The sequence below is a fragment of the Bos indicus genome, chromosome 18 (assembly GCF_029378745.1).
Source record: "Bos indicus isolate NIAB-ARS_2022 breed Sahiwal x Tharparkar chromosome 18, NIAB-ARS_B.indTharparkar_mat_pri_1.0, whole genome shotgun sequence".
In the NCBI taxonomy this organism is placed as follows: Eukaryota; Metazoa; Chordata; class Mammalia; order Artiodactyla; family Bovidae; genus Bos; species Bos indicus.
The window spans coordinates 24,320,848-24,348,709 of NC_091777.1; the positions used below are offsets into that span (position 1 = coordinate 24,320,848).

Below are 27,862 nucleotides of genomic sequence, written 5' to 3' on the forward strand. Positions count from 1 at the left end.
CTCTCTCATCTCTCTCCTTACATCTCTAATGATCTAAATGCTCTCTCTCTGATGATCTGTAGGTGCGGCTGATCATCTCTTTTTGACCATTCCTCCCCATCTCTGACCCACGACCCTGGAGTGCAGGCCGTGCTGCTCCCCAGGACGTCAGAGTCTAGAGTGGTCGCGCCGGATGTTTCTCCGCGGGGGTCCTTAGGTTTTGCGCCCCCGTGGGGAGTATAGAGGTTGGGAGGTCGCGCACTCATGGTGCTCACAGAGGCCCAAAGCAGCTAGCTGAGGGGAGAGGAGGCGGAGAAAGGAAAAGAAAGGAGAGAAGAGGCGGAGGGCAAGAGGGGGAATGGGGCGGAGAGGGGCGGGCCCGAGCGCCCCTCCAACCCCACCCGCCGCAGCCCTGCCAGCGTCCTCCCAGCCCAGCCGGCCACATCTGGCGGCGGCCCTCCCTTGTTTCCGCTGCATCCAGACTTCCTCCGGCGGTGGCTGGAGGCTACGCATCTGGAGCTTTAAACATAAAAAGGCTCTGCCAGGACTGGGCGAGAGCAGGCGGCGGCGGAGCGGGCTGGGGGCCGGGCCATGCTCTGCTGAGCCGGGCAAAGCCGAGGAGACCGAATAGAATAGCCCCTCGGAGCGCAGCGCCGCGCGGGGGAGCAGGCGCCAGCCAGGCGGCGACGCGGCCACACGCACCGAGCCTGCCACCCCCGGGCGACGCGCGGGGCCCGGGAGCGCAATGACCGAGGCGCGAGTGTCCCGGGGCGCGCTGGCCGCCCTTCTGCGGGCGCTCTGCGTCCTGGGCTGCCTGTTGGGCCGTGCCGCCGCCGCGCCGTCGCCCATCATCAAATTTCCCGGCGATGTCGCCCCCAAAACGGACAAAGAGTTGGCTGTGGTGAGTTGCGACGCTAGCCTCATCCAACCAAGTTTAGAGAAACTTTGGAGCGGGGGGAAGGGCCACCCCTCCCCCCACCCCATGGTGGGCTTACAGTGTGGGGGAGGGGCTTCAGTAAACCGCGCGGGGTGGTCTTTGGACCGCCGAAGGTGGGATGGTGGAGCTGCTGTAAGAGGAGAAGGCCTTTGATAAACAGCTTGGCAACTTTCAGGACCCAGAGGGGGGGCGCACCACCAGCAGGGTCGGGAACCGAGGTGCTATGGCAAACCTCTGGAATGGGCCCCTTTTGCAAATAACAAGGACATTGTCCAGGATCTGGGATTTGGCAACAGGGGGGCGGCTTTGTAAACAACTCTTGGACACATCTGGGGGGCTGGCTGACAAAGCCAGTTGGCCAGCGTCCTTGGAGGACTTTGGCAAAAAGCCTGAAGGGGTCTCTTTTGCGAACAGTGGAGGATCCTTGAAACCCCTGTTTAGGGGTTCCATTTTAAGGAAGAGGGAGCCTTTGACACACAATTTGGATAAAGCTTTGCACACGTGAGGGTGGGAGCTCTGGGCAAAGCAGAACTTTGGCCAACGTCTAGGAACCTTCTGCACACATCTGGAGAGGGGCCCTTGGACCAACCTCTCAGGAGTCCTTTTGGCAAGTATTTGGGGCCGATGGGAAACGACCAGCGCATCTTTTCTCAGTGGCTGAATGAACAAGTTGGTCAACGAAGGTCAAGGGTTGGACCTCAGAAAGTTTCCTCGAACTTCTCCAAAGGAGTCGGACGACGGAGGGAGAGAACTGGCCAGCAGGGCGGAGGGAGGGGCAGCACGAGGGCCCCGGCGCGTGGGGCGGGGGCGGACTGAGCCCGGCTCCGACGGGAGAGCAGCCAGGGAGCCCTCCCTCCTGGCGGGGTTCCGAGCTGCGGCTCAGACGTTTTGAGAGCGCGCGAGTGCGCGCGCCTGGCGCCAGGGGCATCCCCGCCAAGAGGTTGCACAAGCAGGGATGGGGGCAGCGGAAGGGCACTCCCCCTTCCCCCGTAAGCACCTCGGGCTGGGTCTGGACCCCTCAACACGTTCCTTCCAGCGCACATCTGCCAATTAGTTGCTTCAACCACCCTTTGTTGTTGTTTAGTCGCTGAGTCAACCGCCTTAGAAAGCCCTTATCCTCCCCACACTGTCCAGGACAGGATCGTCAAGCCCTTGGTCACCTGGTCACCCGGGGAACTCCTTCTCAAGCTATGACACCAGCCCTGCCCCTTTTCCAGCATCCAGGTCTCTGCCTTTTTTGGACAAATGGAGCTGGTCTGCATAATGATGGGGCTGTGGTTGAGGGCGAAGGTGGAGCTTTGGAGTATCAGTCACGAAGCTACCTGGGCCCCCACACTTTATACAATCTATGGAGGTCCATGTTGCCCAGAGACATACAGTGGGGGGCTTGAGAAACCAAACTTTGAACTTAGACCACCTGACTTCAAATCAGGGGGGTGCACTAACCAACTGGCCTAGTAAATCTTGGGCAAGTGACTTCTCTCTGAGCTTCTCCTGCAAACTGAGGGTAATAAGGGTTCCTGTCTTGGGGTTAAAGGAGCGATAATCTTAGGAAATTCCCTAGTGGTCCAGTGATTAGGACTTTATGCTTACACTACAGAGGGCACCGTTGGATCCCAGGTGGAGGAACTAAGATCCTGTGTGCCTCGTGGCATGACAACAAAAAATAAATAAAGGAAAATAAAGGAGAGGTAATCTTAGACACTTTGAAGGGTACTTGGGACATGGAAAGCACTCAATAAGTGTTAGTCATCATATGTTATTATCGTTTATTATTAATATTATTATTATACCCTTTCTTTCCTCTTTCCAAACTACCCTCCTAAACAAGGTTGCTACTGCTAACTGCTAAGTCACTTCAGTCATGTCCGACTCTGTGCGACCCCATAGACGGCAGCCCACTAGGCTCCTCTGTCCCCGGGATTCTCCAGGCAAGAATACTGGAGTGGGTTGCCATTTCCTTCTCCAATGCATGAAAGTGAAGTCGCTCAGGCGTGCCCGACTCTTAGCGACCCCATGGACTGCAGCCTACCAGGCTCCTCCATCCATGGGATTTTCCAGGCAAAAGTACTGGAGTGGGTTGCCATTGCCTTCTCTGCCTAAACAAGGTTAGGGCCCCATTAATAAGGCTCTCCCCACCATTCCTATCACATATTTAATTTTTCACTTATTTGTGATCCGTCAGCCTCCCTATACTGGGCTTTGAACCCTAGAGACTGAGACTAGAAACATCTGTCATGCTCACCACTTGACCCTCAGCCCTAAGACTGGGCTTGGCACCTGATAGGTGTCAGAAAGTATTTGTTAAATAAATAGATGAACTGATTGGTCTCTGACCCCCTGCAAGGGACTGTTTGGTTTTGGCCTGCATTTGGGCTGAGCCAGCTGCACAGTCACAGAGGGACGGGATTGTTTTCTTTGGGAAAATGGCAGATTCAGATTTGGAACCCAGGTCTGTCTCTTGCTGGAGCCCAGGGCACACAACCCTTATAAGAAAAGTGAGGGAAATAATCCCTATGTCATCAGCATTTTGGTGGATTAAAAGAGACAATGGAGGTAAAGAGAGGTGGTAGAGAGATAATCTAAGCCTGGGCTCTGGAGCCAGTTACTTGGGTCCCAGTTCAGTTCTGCCATTTAAGAGCTGGTGATCTTAGGTAAGTTTCTTAACCTCTCTGTGCTTTAGTATCTTCTTCTGTATGATGGAGATAGTTATACTGTCTACATGATAGAAGCTATGAGAAGTTTTGTTTTGTTTTGCCACACTGCGCAGCGTTGGGGGGATCTTAGTTCCTGGACCAGGGATCAAACCCGTGCCCCCTGCAGTGGAAGCAGAGTCTTATCCATTGGGCCACCAGGGAAGTCCCTGCAGTGAGCATCAAATGAGTTAACACATGCTGACATCAGTACCTGGGCATATAGTGGGCACCCAACATGTACTCCCAAACCACAGTATCTACAGTTTGTATGTCACTCGGCTAATGGGAGTGTGAGGCCATCTGGGAGTGTGTATGTCACTTAACCAGTGGTTTGGGAACCTGGGACTCTACCCAGTGCCCTGGGGTTGCTGATTCCTTTGGCCAATACTATACCATCCTAACATGGCTGTTTGTGCCTGGGTCCTTATTTCTTCCAGCAATACCTAAACACCTTCTACGGCTGCCCCAAGGAGAGCTGTAACTTGTTTGTGCTGAAGGACACCCTGAAGAAGATGCAGAAGTTCTTCGGGTTACCCCAGACAGGTGAACTGGACCAGAGCACCATTGAGACCATGCGGAAGCCGCGCTGTGGCAACCCCGACGTGGCCAACTACAACTTCTTCCCCCGAAAGCCCAAGTGGGACAAGAACCAGATCACATACAGGTGCCAAGGCAGGGCGGGCCCTGGTCCAAGGGATACTGTGTCTCATTGGGCGTTGTCTTCTCCCCTCTCCGGGGACCCAGGAGGGATCTTGGGAGGACTTGGCATCCTAAGGAGTTTGCGTACAAAGTTCTTAGGAATGGAGTCAAACGGACCAGGACTTGAATCTCACCCTTCCTGGGTGTGGGGCATTGAACTACTTCCTTTTCAGTGCTCTGACCCTTGACTTTCCACTCTACAAAACAGAATTAAAACAAAACCTTATTTATGGGTAGGTTGGGAAGTCGACCGCGTACATAAAAGGGTTTCACAGTGTCCAGCACATAGTGAGAGGGGGTAGCCATTCCCTTCTTTAGAGGATCTTCCCACACTAGGGATCAAACTTGTGTCTTTTGCATTGCAGGCAGATTCTTTACCATCTGAGCCACCACAGAAGCCCATAATCAATGCTAGTCATTGTCATTATTAGATGAGGTTATTGAGTGGGTAATGAGAACTTGATGATTGGTTGCTATTGATAATTGGGTTTTATGGTATAGAGTTGTTATAATTGGTTGTTAATTGGGCTGAGAGAGCTCTGTTCTGTAGGGCTCATGCTGCACTCCAAGGATGACATCTCTGCGGGGTCCCGGAATGCACTGTTTACATTCCTATCCGTATGGGTTGATCTAAGGCTCCGCAGGACTTCAAGGCGCTCTAGTGGGCTCTTCTCCCAGGAAGCTCTACTTAACATGTACACACATGCCTGCGTGTGCATCCACACTCATGCACACACTCATGCAGACACATACCTGTCACATGTATGCACACATTCACACACCTGTGCACACGCACCCACCATTGCACTCACACACAATCACATATACACACCCTTGCACACATACATACACATTTGTAGGCCTAGGCATACGCACATGCCTTTGCACACCTGCACACACTCACATGCACTTTTGTTACCTCCAGGATCATTGGCTACACACCTGATCTGGACCCCCAGACAGTGGATGATGCCTTCGCTCGTGCCTTCCAAGTCTGGAGCGATGTGACTCCGCTACGGTTTTCTCGGATCCATGATGGAGAGGCTGACATCATGATCAACTTTGGCCGCTGGGGTAGGCGGAGGAGGGGCGCAGGGGGTCAGTGTAGAGACAAAGGGGCAATCTGGATATTAGAGAGGCATGGGGGGAGTCTCCTTTCCAGCTTAGCTAGGAGGGTAGAAGATGCAGACACTAGAGTGGTGTAGACTGGAGCAGACATGGGAAAGCCACATTGACGCGAAGTGGATGATCTGACTCCCTGGAGGTGGTGTGACACTGAAAGCAAATGGTCTCCCCACACTGTCCAGTATAGTAGCCCCTGGATCCTCAAGGCTACTTACTCTTAAATTAGTTACAATTAATAAAATTTTAAATTCAGTTTCTTAGTCACACTAGTCAAATTTCAAGGGCCCTGTAGTCACATGAGGCTAATAAGTTGGACAAAGAACATTCCCATCACGGCAAGAAGTTCTGTTGGATGACACTCGTAGACGCTGAGGAACTCTAGATATGAAAGTGGGTCGGATACAATGGACCAGTGTAGACTTGAGAGTAAGCAGAATGGATGCCGGGGTCTAGGGCACCATGTGGGTTGGGGTGGGAACACAGTAGTGTAGACATGAAGGTAAGCAGTGTAGACATTGTGAGTGGAAAGTAATGAGGGTAAGTAGCACAGGAGACACTGCAGGTATGTGGGTAGATGGTATGGCCCTGGGTGGCAAAGTGGTTATGAGGGTTAGCGTTGTGGCCATTGGGAATAATATGACTTGAAGGGAGGTGATATGGCTAAGAGAGGATGTGAAGGTAGTTGCTATAGACACTGGGGACAGCGAGGGTGGTGGCGAGGAGACTGGTGTGGCAGTGTAGCTATGTGGGTAAGTGTAGCGTCATCAGCAGTAGTGTAGACAATGAAGGCTGGTGGTAGAGATTCTGAGGGCTGTGTAGACCATAGGATGCTGACAGTCAAGTCAGCAACACTCTACTGGCCTGCTGTGTCCTCAGTCCTGGATAATCCAACAGGGCGAGGGAAGGGGTCAGAGGGTAGATGGGCTGAAGGGCCCCAACCATGGATGAGATGTGGCTGGGGTTCAGCCCCCAATGGGGTAACTAGAAGCTGAGATCCAGTGTGTTTCAGAGCATGGAGATGGGTACCCTTTTGATGGCAAAGACGGGCTCCTGGCTCATGCCTTCGCCCCGGGCCCTGGAGTTGGGGGAGATTCCCACTTTGATGACGATGAGCTGTGGACCCTGGGAGAAGGACAAGGTAAGAGTATGGCCATCTACATGCCTGAGCCTCCTCGCCGATTTTCTGCATGCCTCCCTGTCACCTAGCAACGAAGACTGTGGCTTCCCTGGCAACTGTAGACCCCTCCATCTGCTCAGGTGGGAGGGGGAGGGAGGTCACACACCCCGATGAGTCACAATCCTGGTCTCCAAAGAAAGGCCTAGAGAGATTCACCCTCCACCCTGTGTGGCTCCTCAGTGGTCCGTGTGAAGTACGGGAATGCTGACGGGGAATATTGCAAGTTCCCCTTCCGGTTCAACGGCAAGGAGTACACCAGCTGCACAGACACAGGCCGCAGCGATGGCTTCCTCTGGTGTTCCACCACATACAACTTTGACAAGGACGGCAAGTATGGCTTCTGCCCCCATGAAGGTGAGTGTCCTCCTGGCTTCAGGCCTTGACCTTCCCAGCCTCTATACTCCTCAGGCTTGGCACGGCCAATTAGCCAGTGTCCCCTCCACTTCCTTCAGCCCCCACATCCCAATTTGAGCCATCACTGTGCCCTTCTCATCTGTTCCATTATTCACTTAATACTTTCATTTATTCACTTCCTTTTTTAAGCTTCACCATTAGCAATATTTTTGAACTCATTAGTTTGATGTGCTAATTATTTTTTCCAACATACATTAAACTGAACTTAGAATGATTAAAATGCCCAATGGGTCTCTTAAGAACTACTTTCTACCCTCTAGCAGAATTGGAGGTTCAAGGGTTGAGGAGAGCCTTGGGATGAATCAGAAGCCTAACAATGGGATTGGTACTGAGGCCAGTATCCAACCTGGCTTGGGGACACCGACCTGGGGGATTTCAGCCATTGCTTCTGGTTCTGATGCTGACTCTGTGTGTCTGGGGGCTGTTCCATCTGCCTTTCTTGGTCTCCATCTATCGTGGCTTGTGGCTGCATCTCTGGGTCTTGGCAAAGGCATCAGGTTTGACCTAGTATTTATATGTGTGCTTTTGTCAGTGCTTGAGACATAAGCTCTAGATATTTTGAAACAATGTAGAGGGAATTTTTTTTAAAGGGTGAGGGTATTGACATATACACTCAGTTCTTTTTAATTTATCCTTGACGTACTTCATAATCAGAAATCATGAAAGGACAGCATATATAACCTTATACTCTTATCAAGTCATCATGTTTAATGATTCAGGAGGTTGAAAGCTGAGAAGATGTGGAGAAAATGTGAAAAAGTCCAAAACCTTTTAAAATACCTTTTTTCTTTGCTAGTCCATAAAGACTCCTTGATCTGTATATACCTCTGTCTTCTTAGCTGTAATTTTACACGTTTGTGAATCTTTCTGACGTTATTGCAACTGAACCCTAAGTACCAGCCCTGTTGACAGAAGGAAAGAAACAAAGAGCTAGTTAAATGTGTCCCTGTTTACGCTTTTAGTACCCAAAACTCATGCAATACTTTTTTATTAAGTAAAGTTCAAGCCATTGGCCATTAATAAGTCAGAAATACTTAAAACCAAAAATATTTAATGTATCTTGCATTTCCCAGTAGGGATTTGGATGGCGTTAACCTTCCATGTGTCAACCCCTGTGTTTAGAACAGAATGTCTTGATAATAGAAGGGAAACAGCTGTAATTCATAAGTTGAGGAAGGGTTTTTCCCTGTTTGGGACATTAACCATTGGCTTGGTCCTTAGCCAGATGTAAGTACGCACGGCATGCACGTGTTTGGGTCTTGGGGCAGAAGTTCTGGTTACTCAGCCCCTCCTGACTGCTGAGTCAGTGTCTGCTTGTCTCCATCCCTTTGGGGGCAGGATTTGGGAAGAGATGGGGGCTTCCTGGGTGGTAGAAATGCTGCTGATGGGAGGCCAAAGGTGGAGACTGGTCTCCATTGAAGTTAACACTTCGCCTTTCCCATTTCAAGGCCACCAAGGCAGCTTGTCTTCTTCATCAGCCGCCTTGTTTCTGGCGTTCCAGGAGAAGGTCTCTGGGTTGGGGAGAAGGGAGCAGTGAGGGTAAGGGGCCCTGAGACTTGTGGGGGTGGCCAGGGACTGGGCTTGATTCTGGCCATGGTGGAGTTAATGGGGGCTGGTGAGGTCACCTCTGGCGCCGTTGTTCACAGATGGTCCTTGTTACGCACTTGTGGTTTTGCTAGTTGGCAAATCCAAAGACACACCATTCTGTAGCTTCGGGTGGATGAGGGTGCGGGGCAGCAGGGGGAGAACCCAAGATAGACAAGCCCAGACTCTTAATCCCACTGTCTCCCCTGAACCCTCCAGTCATGGCCCATGTCTTGGGGTGGTCAGAGTGGGAGCCTGGGGTGTGTATTAAAAGGTTCGCAAAGATACCACCTCCCCCTCCCGCCCTCCCTCTCCTCTCCCTCCTGCAGGGACCACAGCATCTGGGAAAACGCCTGGGGTTGAAGGGAGGTGAAGTTTTCTCTGTGTGCGCAAGCGTGAATGACAGAGTGAGGAAGGCAGAGATGGAGATCAGTGTGTTTTGTAGTTCTCAGTTACAACCCTCATCCATCTAGGTGATCATGAGTAGTTCTGGAGCCAGCTTTCTTCAAACCTCAGTTTCCCTCTCTGTCAAATGGAGAGATATTGCCATCCTGCCCACCTTGGATGATATATTTAGCAATCTGCAGGGATGCAAGCATCAATCAGGCAGAGTGGACTGTGACCCTGGGGCTGGAGTAGGGCTCTGGAGGCGCCTACCATGTGCCAGGGGTTAACTATTTTATTGCTGAGACAGAGGGGGGCGATCCATAAGGTCCAAGGAAAAGGCTGGGGCTGGCAAGGGAGGAAGGAGTATTTACCCCCAGAAGTTCAGAGAAGCAACAGTTTACCAACCAGTATAGATTTTTTAAAAATATTTTATCAATGCTATGACTTCCCTGGTGTGAGTGGGCAGGTGGGCAGCCAGCTCTGCATTCACACAGGTGCCCAGCGGATGCTCACATTCGCACCCTCCCCCTCTCTCCTGCACCCCAGCCCTGTTCACCATGGGCGGCAACGCCGACGGACAGCCCTGCAAGTTCCCGTTCCGCTTCCAGGGCACGTCTTACGACAGCTGCACCACGGAGGGCCGCACGGACGGCTACCGCTGGTGTGGCACCACCGAGGACTACGACCGCGACAAGAAGTATGGCTTCTGCCCGGAGACCGGTGGGTGTTGCGCCTCTCCCCACCCTCTGATAGCAGACCCACGAGAGCCCTCCCCACCCCGCTTCCCCAGGACAGGGGTGCTAATCAGGACGCTCAGCGGCTGGCCCAGCATGGACACCAAAGTCAGAACAGATGTTGGGCACCCACAGCCAGTTCAGCTGAATTGGCTGGTGATGCTTAGGCATCACCAGCCTAAGCTGGTTCAGGCCCGCCCAGGACTCCCTCAGAATGACCTGCACTCCCAGCCTCCCTGGTCTTTGTCTCTTCCTCCCCCTCATCCCAGAGTCTCTCTTCCCTGCCTCTCTTTGTCTTAGTCTGTATCTCTTTTGATCTTTGTTTTTCAATAAGAACTCCTTCCCTCCCTTCCTTCCTCCCTTCCTTCAACAGATATTTGCCGAGTCCCTGCTCTCTGCAGAGGACACAGGTAAGTCTCCCACTGGCCCATGTGTGATGGAGCTCCCAGTCTTGGAAGGGGTGTTGGCATCCTCAGCTCTGCCCAGCTTCCTCTGGCCCCACCATGGCCCCACCCATGGAAAGCTAATTTTAAAAGCTCTGGAGTCTGGCTGCCTAGGTCTGCATCCCAGCCCTGCCACTTCTCAGCAGCACTGCCTAGGCAAGTTACTTAATCTCTCTGAGCTCCAGTCTTCCCATCTGTGCAATAGGAGATAATCTAGGGTCCCTACCACACAGGGTTGTTTAAGAGGGGCCAAGATGTGAGATGTGTATAAAGCCCCTGACCCAGTGGCCCGGACAGAGCAAGCACTCAGTAAGTCTGGTTTGTTAATATCCACGTCCTGTCGTTGCTCCTGGTGGAGGCCTCAGACCCCCTGCCTTCCGCTGACCCATGTGCCTTATCCCACAGCCATGTCCACTGTGGGCGGGAACTCGGAAGGTGCCCCATGTGTCCTCCCCTTCACCTTCCTGGGCAACAAGCACGAGAGCTGCACCAGCGCTGGCCGCAGTGATGGGAAGTTGTGGTGTGCGACCACCTCCAACTACGATGATGACCGCAAGTGGGGCTTCTGCCCCGACCAAGGTATGAGGAGCCCTGGCTTTAGGTCAGAGAAGCCGCACATCCGGCCCCGCCCATATGTGGGCGGGGAAACCGTCCAGAGTCCCCACCCACCTCAGCCATAGGCACCGCCCCCTAGACACCCACCTACCGGCATCTCTACTGCGGACCCTCCCACTCACCAGAGACGCTGCCGTTCCTAGTGGGGACCGCTTGCCTGCTTAGCCCCGCTTCTCTGGGCAAAGAGGTGGCCTCCAAAATAAGACCTGATCCATCCCAGTTCCCAGTTCCTGAGTGGGAGTCAGTTTTCCCCAGCAGATGCTGCTTTCCTTTCCCACCTCTTTACCGCTCCAGGTGGGTCTGTCACACTCCCAAACATTTCAGTGCTCGATACAGGGAACCCTGCTCCAGAGAGATGATTCTCCTGCGAGACATTCCCACTCCAGCAGAGAGCTGCCTTCAGGGAGCTGGGTGGGCAGAAGAGAGGAATACAGTAGGCACCTCATCCTTGCTCTCCCCACCCTCCACGCAGAATGGGGAAGCCCTCACGGCCCTCCCTGCCCCATGGGCACCATCCTTTGCCAGGTTGTGAATGGAGGAGTCCTTGTCAGTAATGGGTGCTGAAAACACAGCTGCCAGGGACAGCTCTCTGCCTTCCAGGGCTCACAGGCTTGAGGGAGAGAGTAACCAGGAGACAGGCTGTGACCTTACTGTGTGGTCACTGCAATGAACAGGATCCTTGAGGGCACTGGGGAGTCACTCTAGGCTGCAGGGCCCCGTGTCACTGGGTTCAAGGACCCAGATGACCAGGTGAGAATGCTGGGCTGGGGCCAGCCAGTATTAGGGCAGCCTCTTTTTAATGACAGAGGCTGGCCAAGGGAATTTTTTTTATCCTCCCCCAAGTGCCATGCTAAGACTTACCCTGATTTTACCTGCTCTGCTCCAGCCTCTATTTAAAGGTGGGGTTCTCCACCTGCCGGAGTGGTTTAAGACTCCAGAGCAGGTATAGTGTACTTGGTTGGGGGAGGGGGCAGTGTATTAGTGTCCTCTTGCTATTGTGTAGTTGCTAAGTCATGTCTGACTCTTCTGTTATCCCATGAACTGTAGCCTGCCAGGCTCCTCTGTCCATGGGATTTCCCAGGCAAGGATACTGGGGTGGGTTGCCATTTCCTTCTCCAGGGGATCTTCCCTACCCAGGATCAAACCTGCATCTCCTGATTGACAGGTGGATTCTTTACCACTGAGCCACCAGGGAAGCCCGTTTTAGTGTCCTAGGGCCGCCATAACCAGATGGCTTAAAACAACAGAAATTTATTCCCTTCTGAGTCATCCAGAAGTCTAAAATCAAGGTGTGGGTAAGGCCACGTTTTCACTAGAGACTGTATCACTCCAATCTCTGCCTCTGTTCTTTGGCCATGTACCTTCTAAGGACGTGGGTCACACTGCATTAAGGGGCCACCCTCCTGCAGTATGGCTTCATTTTAACTTGTAGCTTAATTTATTTGCAAAGACAATATTTCCAAATAAAGTCACAGCCACAGGTATATGAGGTTAGGACCTGAACATGTCTTTGCAGGGACACAGTTCAACACACAATCGAGTGCAATGATAGGATTTGCCCACTGTCTGGCTTGAGCCTGGGCAACCACTCCAAGTGAGCATCTTTTTACTGCTTCCCCTGGGTTTCCTTTTTGGAGACTCTGCAGAGCAGGTTTTGCTCTTGTTCTTTATAGAGAAAACGAAGAGCCAGGAAATGGGATTTTTAAACAAACGGGCCTTTAAGTACAGGATTTGCCAATGCTGCGTGCTCCCCTCTATAGCACATGTGCAGTCCACATGGAAAGGGATGAGGGGACCCGGGTTGACTCTAATTGAAAGTAAAAGGTGTGGTCTGTTAACCCCAGAATTGTCCGAAGAAGAAAACATCAATATGTGCCACCTTCATGCTCTGAACCCTACCATGGAGATGTCCTCAAATGTCCCTATTGTCAGAGCCAGGCCTGACTACTACTACTTTTTTTTTGGCTGCACCGAGTCACATGTAGTATTTTAGTTCCCCAATCAGGGATCAAACTCGTGCCCCCTATTGGGAAGCCCAGAGTCTTAACTATTGGACCACCAGGGAAATCCCCTGATCTGACTTTGTCCCTTATCTCTCTCCCTGTCCTTCTGCCTGCCTCCCCTCCCTATGGCCCTCAGGGTACAGCCTGTTCCTGGTGGCAGCCCATGAGTTTGGCCATGCAATGGGGCTGGAGCACTCACAGGACCCTGGAGCCCTGATGGCGCCCATTTATACCTATACTAAGAACTTCCGCCTGTCCCATGATGACATCCAGGGCATCCAAGAACTCTATGGTAAGCCTCAGCTTGGGGTCCCTGGGGCAGGGATTTGGGGAGGTCGTGTCACTGGGGGTAGGGTGCCAGTGGGGGGAACCAGCCAGATCTGGGACTGCAGGAGACAAGGGCAGCAGTATTAACCTGGTCTGGGGATATTGGAGCATTACTCTAAGGCCTTCGGACAGCCCTTTCCTTTCCAAATAACACCAGTGTCTGAGCCTCACTTGGCTCCCCAGAGCCACGCCGCAAGGCAGGTGGGGCAGAAATGGGCTCTCCATTTTCTAGGTGAGTCAGCTGAGAAAGGTAACTTTCTGGCCTCAAGGTCAATGAGGTTTACGCATCCAAGTGAGGTTTAGAATCCAGGAGAAGTATTAATAGCTAAATACAGGGTAGAAATTCCCAGCACCTGGAATGACCTTAATGATACAGGAGTGCAAAACTTCTAGTTCTCCAAACAATTCTTTTATTTTAACGTGTAGTAGGATCAGTACAGCTAGTACCTGGAACCACTGATTTATGTATATTAATGCTTGCAATGAGGCTAAAGTTTACAAAGTGACTCCATTTTTTAAAATAAATCAACGTGTAATAGTACTGGCAGCACTTAGACAAGGCTGAAATCGTGAAAATGGTTCTGGAGCGAAGAGGTGTGGGGAGCACAGAACTTGGGAAAGAACTGCAGTAGAGTGAGTGAGTGGCTCTGGGTTCGAGCGTCGCCTCTGCCACTCACCAGCTTCAAGGGATGGAGCCGGCCTTTACCTCTCTGGACTCAGTTTCCTCACCTCTAAATGGTGGCTGGTTACCCTCAGGAGTGAAGGAGGTGCCTGCCACACCCCCAGTGCTGGCCACACGGTCTCGCCTCTGACACTGACTCTCTTGTGGGCTCAGAAACCTGGGCTTTGAGTTTAAATCCTTGGGCAGGTCATATACAAAACTTGTCTGGGTCTCAGTTTCCTCATCTGTAAAATGGGAGTAAAGATGATGCCTACCTCTTAGGCATATAGAGAGGAATAATTCAGGGGATGTTGGGGAAGAATGTTCATACAAGGTGAAGGACCACAGGATTCTGGTTTCTGTTCAGTCTCCTTTCCAAGTGCAGGCCTCTTCCCTTGTCTTCCCTGGGCTGACACCGAGGCCAGAATGCTATTCTGATGGTCTTTAGCAGATTGGGTAGGCCGGTCTTGGGGCTCAGCCTGTGGGGGAGAACCCCTGGGGCTAGGGAGAGTCTGAGGTCGGGTGTCTTCCCCCAGGGGCCTCCCCTGACATTGATACTGGCACCGGCCCCACCCCAACCCTGGGCCCCGTCACTCCTGAGCTCTGCAAACAGGACATCGTCTTCGACGGCATCTCTCAGATCCGTGGGGAGATCTTCTTCTTCAAGGACCGGTGAGTGTAGGAGCTGGCTTCCTTGCCCTCTGCCCTGTGTCCATTATTCTCTTGCCCCCATCTCTTGCTCAAGGACCCCACTGGGGGCTTCACAGAATGACCGGTATGAGACCCATTTTTGCTGCATGTCCGACAGATTTCGGTGCTACCACAACAGGCACTTCCTGTGCTGTTTGCTAACCTGTGGGTCTCCTCGGTGTCTCAGCTTCGGGCTGCAGTATGCATTCAGGGATGGTCTGCATGTCACTCCCTCTCCTGGGGTTAGCGGTTACTCGTGACAGATGGCAGGAGCACAGGAGGCCAGATCAGACCACACAAATACATTTAAGGCCTCCAGTCTGAGCATATTTGAGAATACTTCACTGGCTGAAGCTACTCACATGGCCAAGCCCACTACCTACTCTAGGGGGTGGTACTGCACAGTCATGTGACATCACACATGGATGTAGATTTCTAAAACAGGGATGGAGGGAAGACTTAGGAACAATGCATCTACCATAGACCTTCTCCTGGAATGGCCTTGACCTCAATGTTCTATGTTTGGGGAACAAGTCACCACAGGGCAGAGAGGTGGTGTCCTTCAGGCTATAAATAAAGGCCCGCACTCAATCCACCAGGGCTGTGATTCACCCAGCTGTCCTAGAGGCAGGCAACAAATCTACAACTACATTAAAGCATCCATCCATCCATCCTTCCATTCTCCTACCTATCCATCACGCATCTATCATCCAGTATCCGCCCATCCATCCATTATCTGTCCATCCATCATCGTTATGTATTCATGCGCATCATCAAGTCATTCATCATCTGTCCATCCATAGAGCGTAATAGTTGGGAGAATGGTTCTGGAGCCAGATTGCTTAGGTTAGAATCCTGGACCTGCTACTAACCTGTTGCATGATTACAGGCAAGTTAATTGTGTATCTTTTTACCTCAAATTACTCTTTTGGCTCAGATGGTAAAGTGTCTGACTGCAATGAGGGAGACCCGGGTTCAATCCCTGGGTCAGGAATATCCACTGGAGGAAGAAATGGCAACCCACTTTAGTATTCTTGCCTGGAGAATTCTATGGAGAGAGGAGCCTGGTGGGCTACAGTCCATGGGGTTGCAAAGAGTCAGACACAACTGAGCGACTTCACTTCACTTCACTTCACTTCACTCCACTGCACTTCACTTCACTCATCTCTAAAATGGGATTAATAGTCCAACCTATCTCATAGGGCTGTTTTGAAGATTAGATGAGCTTAGTGCTTAGAACAATGCCTGACACAGACTAAGTGTGTTCAATCATACTAGCTGTCCTTATTGACAAATAATTACTTGGCTTTTACTGTGCCAAATCCTTTGCTAAGTTTTGGGATCTGGGAGTGAGGTGTTTTGTGCTGTGGGCAGAGGGGCTGCTTAATGCCTGGATTGTTGTTTTAGTCACTAAGTCGTGTCTGACTCTTGCTACCCCATGGACCATAATTCACCATGTTCCTCTGTCCATGCATGTCCAAGGCAAGAATACTAAAGTGGGTTGCCATTTCCTTCTCCAGGAGATCTGCCCCACCCAGGGACTGAACCCACGTCTCCTGCACTGGCAGGAGGGTTTTTACCGCTGAGCCACCAGGAAAGCCCAATGCCTAGATTAGTGTTCTCAAAAAAAGGTCAATGAATCTCCCCAACAAAAATCACTTAGAGTGTGAGGGTTAAAAGTTTCTGCCCCCACCCTCGGGCCCTCTGACTGGAATCTCTGGGAATGGGTCCCAGGCATGTACGTTTAAAAAAATTTCCCCATGAGAATTCCCTGGTGGTCCAATGGTTAGAACTCTGTGCTTTCACTGCCAAGGGTGAAGTTCACCCCCTTGCCAGGGAACTAAGATCCCACAAGCTGCAAGGCACAGCCAAAAAGAGAAAAAAAAATTTCCCCAATGATTCTGATCCACATTAAAGTTTGAGCGCCACTCGTCTGGTTTAGGGAACAGAGGCAGAGAGGACCGTCATGGCAGAATGAAAGAGATGTGACGGCAGAGGTAGTAGCACAACACTTTGTGGACACGTCTGAGTCCAGGCAGGCTCCGCAGGTGAAGTGATACCCAAGCGGGAACATTAGAGGAGAAGCAGGTGCAGGTGGACGTGATGGGGCTGGCAGGGTGGGAGCGAGGTTGAGACAAGGGAATTGCAAGAGCGAAGCTGGAGAGATGCAAAGTTACTGGCTTATCCCAGGAGAGCCTGGTGAGGCTGAAGATGTTCCAAAAACTCTTGTGAAGGGGGTCCTCTGCTCCAGGCATTAGGCTAGGTGCTGGGTGGGGGGTGGGAGGAGTGGGGCAGATGCCACAGAGAGATGAGACCCATAATGCACTGAGAAGTCAGGTCCATCGGTCCACGAATGCCCAAACCAGGACATGTAACAACAGATCTCAGTGTGTACTGCAGCCCTCATTTAAGGGATGGGGAAGAGGTGAGCCCAGGGAACCCATGCTCTAGCACCACCCTTGATCTGCTGCACTTCTCCTTAAGGAGACCTTGACCACTCTGGTGGGTCTGAGTACAGAGCTGGGAAAGGGTGTGGTGCCTAGGCCCAGGTCGGAGCCATCTCTGGTCTGACACATCCCACTTTCTTTCAAAAGGAAGTTGATGAGTGTTTAATGGGCTCCTTGAATTGATCAGTAAGTATTTAAACACTGACTATATGCAGAAATTGGTGCTGGACATTGTGGGGGACTAGAAAGGCAGTACTGAAGGATAATTCAACTCCAACTTTGGAGTCAGATCTGGATTTGAATCCTGGCAATTCCACCACCTCTCTGAGCGTCATTTGCCAAGTAAGGATCGTGGTACTTTCCCGTATCAGGATGTTTTGGTCGTAAGTAACAAAGAATCCCAACTCAAACCAGCTTAAACAATGGAAAGAAATTATTCCCATGTGGTACAAAGTCCAGGGGTAGGGCTGCCTCCAGGGGCGGAAAGAGGGTCACGGATTCAGTGATTTTTTTTTGTTTACTACCGTCCTTGGCATTGACTTCTTCCTAAGGCTGAGTCCCTTGGGGTCACACGATGACTACCAATGGCAATTGGGGCTGTAAACTTCCTTGCCCACATGCAGCAGAAGAGAGATTGAGAGAGAGAGATCTCCAGATGTGAAATACAAGTGTATGTCTTCAATATTATTGTGCCAACATAGGACATACGGCCACTGCTGAATCTATAACAGTTGCTGGGGAATGCTAAGCTCTGATAGGATTAGATCACTGGTCCTCAAACTTTGGCACGCATTAGAATCGGCTGGAAGGATTCTTAAGTCACAGATTACTGGGCCCCAAGCCCAGAGGGTATGATTCATGGGTCCTAAGTGGAGCCCAATAATTTGCATTTCAAATAAGTTCCACGTGTTGGTCTGGAGATCTCGCTTTGAGAGCGGGTAGCTTAAACTTATCAAAATGGGGACTGGATCCATCTATAGGAAAGGAGGGACCGTAAGTATGGGTATGTTGTGAGGAAGGATTATAGGGAAATAAATAATAGGTGCTGGGTAGACCACCAAGACTGCATATTATTTTATAATATTGTAAGGCTGACATTTTACAAGCCACATGAAGTGCTTGGGACTTAGTAGGCCCTCAATAAATGAAGGCTCTTTAGTACTCCTGGAGGAGGAAATGGCAACCTGCTCCAGTATTCTTGCCTGGAAAATTCCATGGACAGAGGCGCCTGGCAGGCTACAGTCCATGGGATTGCAAAGAGTCAGATATGACTGAGCAACTGAGCATGCACACACACTTTATTACTCCTGCCAAAGTGCATGAATCCATTTCAATTCGGGAAATGCTTTTGCGTGCCATAAGCTCCTGCCTCAATTGACTTCTAATCTGGCAGGAAAGATAAAACACTTAAAAAAAAAACCAAACAATCAAACTACTGTTACAGGCACTTGGTGTTGCCAGTTTTGAGAGACTCAGAGTGGGGAGAGCACAGTATGGAGAGAGAGGTAGTTAGGGAAGGCTTCCTGGAGGAGGGAGCAGGAGGGGGAGCAAAGTGGTTGCTTCTCTGCTCTGGCTTCTTGCTGAGGGGACTCTGCTCATTCTCCAGTCCTTCTCCACCCTTCCTTTGATCTTGCCTCCCCTCTACCCCGCCAAGGAATTATCCTGGGATGTTTCTGAGTGGGCTTGGGGAGGCATGTGTGGTTACAGCTGCAGAGGGACTGAAGGTGTGGTTTCCTGTGTCCCCTTCCCCCACCCAGATTCATCTGGCGAACAGTGACACCACGTGACAAGCCCACAGGGCCCCTGCTGGTAGCCACATTCTGGCCTGAGCTGCCGGAAAAGATCGATGCTGTGTACGAAGACCCACAGGAGGAGAAGGCTGTGTTCTTTGCAGGTCTGTGGGAGGGGACCTTCTTGGCCCTCAGCTCCAGGGGGCGCTGTACCAGGATTCCTGTACGCTGGTGGGTGCTCCCCTTAGTTACAGATCTACTCTTTCAACCATCATCTGGGAGATTGGTTAGACATCCAGCATCAACCAGCACTGGCTCACAGAATGAACATTTCAGTAACCTTTTACTCACTTTGTAATCTTTTTGATTCCTTTTCCAAAGGAAAATGACACTTCAGTGCTACTGCCTTTAATACCTTCCTAATGCTAGTGCCTTCGGCAGATGACAGTTTTAGTTAGAATTTTTTAAACACTGATTTGTTTTTATTTTTAATGTTTACACTTATTTCTATAGACTTCAAAATGAATTCCTTGAAAGCAGAATGTTGAATTAAGTAATAGTACAAGGAGACTCTTGTTTAGTTGGTAAGTTATATCTGACTCTTTCCAACCCCATGGACTGTAGCCTACCAGGCTTCTCTGTCTATGGGATTTCCCAAGCAAGAGTGGAGTGCTGTTTCCTTCTCTGGGGGATCTTCCCAACCCAGGGATCAAATCTGCGTCTCCTGCATTGCATTGGCAGGCATATTCTTTACTACTGAGCTACCAGGAAGGCCCATGAGGAGTCTCTATAAGTGGTAAAAATCATTGAGGTAGGGTCATATGGGCTTCCCAGGTGGCTCAGTGGTAAAGAATCCACCTGCCAGTTCAGGAGACACAGGTTTAATCCCTGGGTCGAGAAGATCCCCTGGAGAAAAATGGCAACCCACTCCAGTATTTTTGCTGGGAAATCCCATGGACAGATCAGCTTGGCGGGCTGCAGTCCATGAGGTCACAAAAGAGTTGAATGTGACTTAGCAACTGAACAACAGCAGCAGGGCCACCTGGGTAACATCTGGGAAACCTTGCTCCTTTCCTCTTTATTCGAGCGCCTCCCATGTCCCCAGGGCTGCAACTCTTGCTCTCAGGGAGCTCATGAGCCAGGAGGGGAGACAGAAAAACAGGCTGTTAGGGGATTCAGGAAGAGCTGTGGCGGTTAGGGGGGTGAAGGCTGAGATGGGGACACAGGGACAGCTTCCTTGACGCTGAAGGCTCAGACAGCGCTGTGGGTGCATGCTGACCAGTGGACCCCCCAGCTCCTCCATCCCAGAGTGACCAGGGCAGCTGCTGGCTCACAGGGGACCTGGGTGCAAATTAGAAAAAGGTGCCTCTTCACGGCAGTTGTGGCACTTAGAATCTCTGACTTGATGAATGAAGCCAGGGTGGGAATCATTCCTGCTCACCTTCTTGGCCAGGGACCTTCCATAACCAATTTACGAAGCCTTACATGGAGGCCCCAATTCTGGGCACTGAATCCAGAAGTGAGCAGAACTCGTGTACCCGTTGAGAAAGGCCACAGTGGGGTCGCTGGCAGATTGGTGGTGGGAGGAACAGCCTTGAGCACTTGCCACCAACGCACCCTCTGCTTCTACCCAAGGGAACGAATACTGGGTCTATTCAGCCAGTACCCTGGAGCGAGGGTACCCCAAGCCACTGACCAGCCTGGGGCTCCCCCCTGGTGTCCAGAAGGTGGATGCTGCCTTTAACTGGAGCAAGAACAAGAAGACGTACATCTTCGCCGGAGACAAATTCTGGAGGTAAGGGAGGGTGGTGTGAAGGAGAGCCGCACCGCCAGCCATGTCAACAGAGAGAAAACACTGGCCTTGAGCCTCTTGGGTTGAGTTCAGAGGCTGGTGGGCTGTGGATGCCCCCTCTCTGGTCTCTAATCCGCCAGGGCTACAGGCCCTCTGAGCAGTCACCAAAGGGCGAACTATTCTTGGGCACGTTACTGGTACAGTTCTGGTTAGGGCCTCCTTTCCCTGCTCAGAAGTCTTTGGATTGGGCTCATGACTGTCTGGTCTGGAGCCTTGTATTTTAGGGTGACTCACTGAAGAAGGGGGTAATAAAAATAATAGCTGCTACTTTGATCCTATGTATGAGGTGGGTATTATTATTCTTCCCATTTTATAGGTGAGGATATAGGTTCAGAGAGTTTAAGTATCTGCCTTAACGTCACACAGCCAAGTAGTGGCAGGCTGAGATTTGAACCCCAGAATTCTGGCTCCCAGAGAACATGCTATTCTCCACTTTTCTACACTATACCTGAGGTAGTGGGGTCCCAAGAGATGGGAGTGGTGGAGGCAGGGATGGCAGAGGGCAAACACAGGATGAAAACTGAGACGGGTACCCACAGGAGCTAGCATCCAAATCTGGCCTCATTGGAAACAGCGGCACCCTCTGGCCCAGCTTCCACAGGTCCCCTGGCTATGGGGGCAAGCTGGCAGGAGGCCAGTTTGGAAGCATGTAGCTCTCTGCCCCAGCTCATCTAAGGGAAGGGTCTAGGGACTTCCTTGGTGGGTCCAGTGGCTAAGACTCTGTGCTTCCAATGCAGGGGCCCCAGGTTCAATCCCTGGTCAGGGAACTAGATCCCACAGCCATGACTAAGAGTTTGCATGTTACAACTAAAGATCTAGCCTGCTGAGACTGAAAAAGATCCTGCAAGCTGCGACTAAGACCCAGTGCAGCCAAATAAATAAATATTTTTAAAAATAATTTTAAAAATAAAGGGAAGGATCTGATTCTAAGAGACCATGGTCAGGGCTGAGGGCCAGGGAGTCCAATACCCAGGAAAGGTTACTGAGAGGCAGCCTGGATCTCAGGAATTTTCATTACAAATCTTCCCATTTCCTAGATGAAGAAACTGAGGTCCAAAGAGATGAACTAACTTGTCTAAGTTATTTATAGGCAAGTGTTGTCTGCTGATTACGCAGATTGTGGAATTTTAACTGCTTCTTTTGCCGTCTAACCCCAGGCCCCTGGCACTGTACCCTCAGGGTTATTGGGTCGGTGGAGGAGTGGTCTTCCTCTTTGCCTCCTAAGCATTCTCGTTCCTCCTGTGCCTACATCTGAACCTTTGCCACTCCTGGAACAATCCTGCTTCCCTCCAGAGTCCGCTGTCCTCCCCCGTCCTCCCCACCACCCGCCCCCAGTTGCCCTGCATTTAGAAGCTGTTTATGTCCCCAGCTGCCGTGTCAGGGTGGAATTCCAGACATATTGCTAAGATACTTAGCAACTTAAGCTGAATGATATCTCAAGCCTCAGGAAAGGAAACAGCCAGAAAACCACAGTGCTCTGCCCACAGGCTCCAGAACACTCCCAGGCACATGCCCGTGCTGTGTGGAAAGGCATCTCGGCACAGTAGTCACTCTGCATCTCCAAATCTTAGAATCAGAGAGCCCTAGTGTCTTTGAATCACAGTGTTGAAAGGACATTTATAATCATCCTGCAGCACACACTGTGAATGTAAACATATGGGAACAGACGTGTCCGTGTGTAATCATGAGTATTGCTTGCCTGCGTGCATGCGCACACACACACACACACACACACACACACACACTGATGCTCAGGCTATGCTGGCATCTTGCTGGGTTTTGGGCAGAGTTATCTACTTTCTAGTCCTTTTCAATAGCAAGCCTACCTGCCAAAGCCTAGATCTGGGATGGACAGCCTGTTCCACAGGGAAAGCTCTGTAAATCTTCCTTAAAAGCAGCAGAACTGAAACATCTATTGGAGGTTCTGGGTGGGGTTTCTAAAGGAGACAGATCTTTTTCCCAGGAGAGGTAGTTAATGAGCCTGAGACACTGGTCCTGGTAGAGTCTACAGAGGCCCAGGCTTCCTTGCTGGAAAAGGAGAAATCGCTCCAGAATGATACAGGACAAGGAGCTGCTTCCAGCTTGGGCAACCCCAGGGAGTGGTTAGCCCTTGCTTCTATAAGCTTTCACTAAGCCCAGAAAAATGCATTCAGTATCTCCTATGTGCCAGGCATTTACCTTGGTGCTGGAAGATAGTGGTCAAGCAATAGGCGCTCTCTGGGACTTCCCTGGTGGTCCACTGGTTAAGACTCTGTGCTCCTAATGCAGGGGGCATGGGTTCGATCCCTGGTTGGGGAACTAAGATCCCATATGGCAGAGAAATCAATATAGCACAGAACTTTTTTTAAAAAAGGAGAAAAAAGAAATAGTTGCTCTCTGCCTGGTGGAACTTACAATATCATGAAGGGAAGAGATATAAACACGTACAAATAAAATGGTGATGGTTCTCACGATGGCCCTGTACCACATCCCGGGCTATGCATTTCACCTGTATTTCTCACTTAGGGCAGCCACGATTATTAGGTGCGTTTTCCAGGTGGCCTCAAGGATATACCTTTGAAAAATCTCTGACACAAATGTCTGTATTTGTAACACCTACTCTCTACACTACAGTTCTACAGCCAGAGAGGAGAAGGTCAGAGGGTCACAGAGAAAGCTTTCAGAAAGTGTCCCAGTGAGCAGGAAACACCATAGGAGGAAGCTCTGGGGACAGAGAGTGAAGACACATGGTCCTGTTCAGAGCCGGCATCTTCCGATGGCTCCATGCTGTATTCTTCCTGGAGGAAAAGAACTTAGAAGCACATTCCTTCACTTCTCTGAGCCTCAGTTGATTCTTGCCCTCCCTGCGTTCTGTGGGTAGAGTGAGAAAGAAATGAGGGCAAGTTCAAGGGCACATAGCTCCGAGCCATTGTCACTCCAGAGAATGTAGTTACAGGGGATGTGGATAGGATCCTGGAATTTTCCCAAGCTGGGAAACTTGGTTTTGGTACCTCAGGTCACAAGGAAGCATGTTAGGTTTTGCAAGAAGTCTCATGACAGAGATGGGATTAAGAAAGGCATTTCTGGCAGTTCTGAGGGTGATGGGCAGAGGGGGAAGACTCCTGTAGAAGGGGGCTCATAGGGGAAGCTGTTTTTGGCGTCTGGGATTGGAGGCTGGCAAGCTGGCTGTGGAGAAGAAAAGAGTCAGCTATGAGGCTGGTACTGGGCTGTCACCAGAATGAGATTCAAACACAGATCTATCTAGAAAATTAGCACCATGAGGGTAAGATTTTATCTTGTTTATTACAATATCCACAGCGACATAGTGGGAGGTCATTAAATAGTTGCAGAATAATAAATAGATGGAGTGTAGGTAGAGAAGCAGTGGAATCAAAATGACCTCAGCCTTTTAAAAGTTCTCCCAAGATTAAAATGAAAAAGACAGATGTTGCTAGCCAGGAAAAGAATATGCCAACTAATACTCCAGGTATTTACACAAATTAAAGGCAGAGCCCTGGATAATGACTTGCCCTGGGAGCTGCCGGTGGGCCTGAGATGACAGGAAGTTGCTCTGTGACTCACAGGGCTTGGGCTCATGCACCACCTTGTACTGTAACCTCATGTCTCAGCCGAGATCATTGCCCCAGATGTGGACTGTCAGCTCACTTGACAGATGAAGCAGCAGCATTTTTTCAAGCCGAGCAGTGATGGGCAGGACCTTGTCTCTGGGCTTCCGGTCCAGTGCTCTTTGTACTGCAGCAGAGTTTCTAAGGGAACTAACATTTCTCAGATACTGTTAAGCATTTTGCATGTGTTATTATTCCATTCATATATATGATAATTAAATATCAATACATTAAATATAGCCCATCTAACAGATGGTAAAACTGAGGCTCAGAGAGGAGTTTGCCACCCTGGAGCCAGTCAGGCCTGAGTTGGACTCCCACTTAGAAACTGGGTCCCCTTTTTAAGCCTCTGGTATATTAAATGAGTATTATGTAGTAACTGTCATAGGATTGCCATAAGGATTGACTGAGAAAGTATATGGAAAGTTGGTAACACACTGTTTAAACGTCAGTAATAATTATAAGATTGTTTTTACGGGACTGTCCCAAGTCACCTAATGAGTGAGTCGTGTAATTAGGATTTACCCAGGTCTGACTCCCTGCCCCTCAGCTCCAGTCAGGGGCCTCCCTGAAGGGTTAGAGCTGGCCTCCCAGGCTCACCCAGGAGCCATCAGCCGGATCCTCTGGTCACGCTGGGGCAGGGCTGGCCTTGAGGGAGCCCCACTCGTTCACCATGGCCATTCTCCTTGCAGATACAATGAGGTGAAGAAGAAAATGGATCCTGGCTTCCCCAAGCTCATCGCCGATGCCTGGAACGCCATCCCTGATAACCTGGATGCTGTGGTGGACCTGCAGGGCGGGGGTGAGCTGCCCAGGCCTCTGGCCGCTTTCTAGGACTCCCTGCCCCCAGCCAGGGCCCTGTTCCTCACAAGCACACACTCCCTCATTGTGTGGGGAGGCAGGCGGCGCCCGGGGAAAACAAACCAGCCCCTTCAGCCCAGCGCTGGGAAGGCATCCAGACCCCTGACCTCTGTTCACTCAGCTGGCTCCAGGCAGTAAGACCCAGAAAGGCCCCTCACAGCTGCAGAGCTTGGAGCCAGAGAGCGGGGAGGAGGGGAGGCCTGCCGGGGGCGAGAAACCTGGGCTTGGTGCCCTGGATTCATTCTGGGGTTTGATCCAGGCCCTTTTGGGTTCCACAGGAGGCCTTGTGACCGCCTCCCGTTAGCAGAAGGATGGCTCCATTTGAGACAGGACCAACTTTGTCAGGCCCTGATGCTGAGGTGGCAAAGATGGCCCATTTGTCTCTGTTCCTTTGCTGCATAAAACAACCAAACCAGCAAGGGCTAGAATTTGGAGTTTGGAAACCAGATTCCTGAGGAGTCTTCTAGGAGGTCTCTAGGGCCCTGGAAATGAGTCCAGTTTGGCTTTTTAGAGGAGATTTCAATGAAATTTCACAAAGATGCTTTTTGAGCTCCTATCACATGCTAAGCACATGGCCCTGACTAAACCTCTCACATGTCCAAGAAAAAGCAGGGTACAGCCAGGTGTCAGGTTAAGGATTATCTTCAGAAAGAAACATCTGTTGAGCACCTCCTGTATGCCAGGGGTTTGAAAAGAAGTAAATGAGGTCATATGTGTCAGGAGTAAGAAATTCCAAAACCCTAAGGGGCCAAGCTGGTGCATTAATGAGTGAAGCAGGCAAGGCAGACAGCGGGGAGTGATGTGGTCTGTGGAGCATCAGAGAGTACATGGCTTGTTTTCTGGGGACAGCTGCTTCTCTGCTTCTGATGATCTCTGCCCTGCAAGAAAAGGGGAGCAGGAACAGCAATCTAGTAGTTAAGAATCCATGCTTCCACTGCAAGGGGGTGTGCAGGTTCAATCCCTGGATGGGGAACTAAGATCCCACATGCCACCTGGTGCGGCCTCCCAAAAAAAGAGAGAAAAGGGGAATAGTGTTATTAGATAGTCTAGCTCTTTTAAAAAGAAGTGATAAATCTGTATTTTCATATGAAATTTCCAGATTATTCAAAACAAAACAGAAAACTTGTGTGGACTAAATAAAACCCATATGTGGGCCATCTGAGAGGGATAGCAGTCTCTTGGTTTGCCACTTCTAGGAAAGCAAAGTGGTGCTTGTGCTCAGCACAGTGCTATTATTTATATTAATCATAGCATATATCATCTCATTTTATCATCACCATAATCCCTAAGAGGTGGTATCTTTAGCCACATCTCAAAGATAAAGAAACAGGGACTCAGAGAGTTTAATTCCTTCCTCCAGCCTCCAGAGGGGTCTTCTGTGATTTAAAAGTTTCTTCCTGGGGACCTCCCTGGCAGTCCAGTGGTTAAAACTTTGCCTTTCAATGCAGGGGGTACAAGTTTAATCCCTGGTCGGGGAGCTAAGATCCTACATGCCTCCTGGCCAAAAAACCAAAACATAAACAGAAGCAGTTTTGTAACAAGTTCAAGAAAGACTTTTAGCAATGATCCACATAAAAAAAAAATCTTAAAAATTAGAAACATCTTCCCTATGACAGGCAGACTTGTAAAGTTCTCAGGAACCTTCTCTGTGCTATAACATCTGAGGATGGGTTGGTCACAGGCTCTTCTTTTTCTCATTCCAGGTCACAGCTACTTCTTCAAGGGCGCCTATTACCTGAAGTTGGAGAACCAAAGTCTGAAGAGCGTGAAGTTCGGAAGCATCAAATCCGATTGGCTGGGCTGCTGAGCTGGCTCCGCCTCCCCCAGGGCCTGCCCCTCCATCACCTGCTGCACACCAGGGCCTGAGCACCAGGGAAGGACCCGGGTGGGCGTGGCAGCCCTCAGTTCTGTAATTAATCAGCATTCTCACCCCCACCTGGTAATTTAAGAAACCCTAGAGTGGCTCTGCCCTGTGCTCAAGTAAAGGTGCTGACTGTACTCCTCCTGGGTGTCCCTCCCCCTCCATATCTCACCGGCCCTCCAGAGCCACCCCCAAAGAGATGCCTTGAGATTCTCAATGCAGCCATGCCTTGGGGCTGCCTTGGTGCTGCCACACTTCAGGCTCTCCTCCTTCCACAACTTTCTGTGGCTTTACAGCACCTTGGGAGCCAACAGAGACTACGTCGAGAGGGCACTGGTGGCCCGACAGCCTGGTCTGGCATGGGGCAGTGGGAGTGGGGCACCGTCAGGTGACCACCCCAGACATTTGGCCTTCTCCCTGCTGGCTGCCTTAGAACTGTCCCTACATTAGCAGTTTGCTTTGTATGCACTTTGTTCTTTTCTTTGGATCTTTTTTTTTTTTTTACTTTTCCACTATGACATTGCATTTCCGGACGGAAGGACTCAGGTTGTCTGAAGTCACTGCACGATGCATCTCAGTCCACGTAGTGATGGTCCCCTTGGTCACTCTCTTTAGTTATGTCCCTCCTCTGTCACTTCCTTCACTGGATGGAGGAAAACCAAGCCATGGCTCCCCCTGCCCAGCCCTGCCCTCCTGTCCCTTCAACAGTTTCCCCGTGGGAAAAATCAGTGAGTACGAATAAAGACACTAATTGAGTGGATGTGTTTGCCGGCTGTTTTAGTGGAGCCTAGAGAGGACCCCTAGCCCCAGCCCCAGCCCCAGCTCAAAGAGGAAACAGAAAGTCTAAATCTCTGCTCCCTGCAGGGCATAGGTGACATCTGCTGGAAAGGTCACAGCTGCCAAAGTAATCACCAAGAGACTCTCTGGGTGGGTGAGCTGGAGTCCCTTGGTCCCATGGAAAGAGCCAAAGCAGAGTTTCTGTTATTTAATTGCAGGGTCTTGTTCAAGGTTTCCTTTCTTCTTGAGTCTCAGTTT

The 27,862-nt window shown here is 50.7% G+C and overlaps 1 protein-coding gene and 1 non-coding gene across 2 annotated transcripts; both read left to right on the forward strand.

Annotated features, from left to right (window-relative positions):
- The first annotated feature begins 417 nt into the window (after nt 1-417).
- On the forward strand, nt 418-27,587 carry MMP2 (matrix metallopeptidase 2). The gene is made up of 13 exons (XM_019979504.2): nt 418-880; nt 4,050-4,276; nt 5,237-5,385; nt 6,446-6,574; nt 6,794-6,967; nt 9,545-9,718; nt 10,581-10,754; nt 12,930-13,085; nt 14,318-14,453; nt 18,676-18,812; nt 20,284-20,443; nt 24,798-24,907; nt 26,670-27,587. Exons 1-13 carry the CDS (start codon nt 725-727, stop codon nt 26,771-26,773), a joined length of 1,986 nt encoding a protein of 661 aa, XP_019835063.1. The 5' UTR covers nt 418-724; the 3' UTR covers nt 26,774-27,587.
- Nucleotides 21,194-21,267, forward strand: TRNAG-UCC (transfer RNA glycine (anticodon UCC)). Its single transcript has one exon. It is a non-coding gene; the product is annotated as a tRNA-Gly (tRNA).
- Nucleotides 27,588-27,862: the final 275 nt, after the last annotated feature.

Excerpts from the sequence above, each read along its gene's own strand:
- MMP2 (XM_019979504.2), top strand. The coding sequence starts at position 725 with ATGACCGAGGCGCGAGTGTCCCGGGGCGCGCTGGCCGCCCTTCTGCGG. Across the intron at positions 4,277-5,236 it reads AAGAACCAGATCACATACAG|GATCATTGGCTACACACCTG; the intron begins GTGCCAAGGCAG and ends TGTTACCTCCAG. Across the intron at positions 10,755-12,929 it reads GGGCTTCTGCCCCGACCAAG|GGTACAGCCTGTTCCTGGTG; the intron begins GTATGAGGAGCC and ends TATGGCCCTCAG.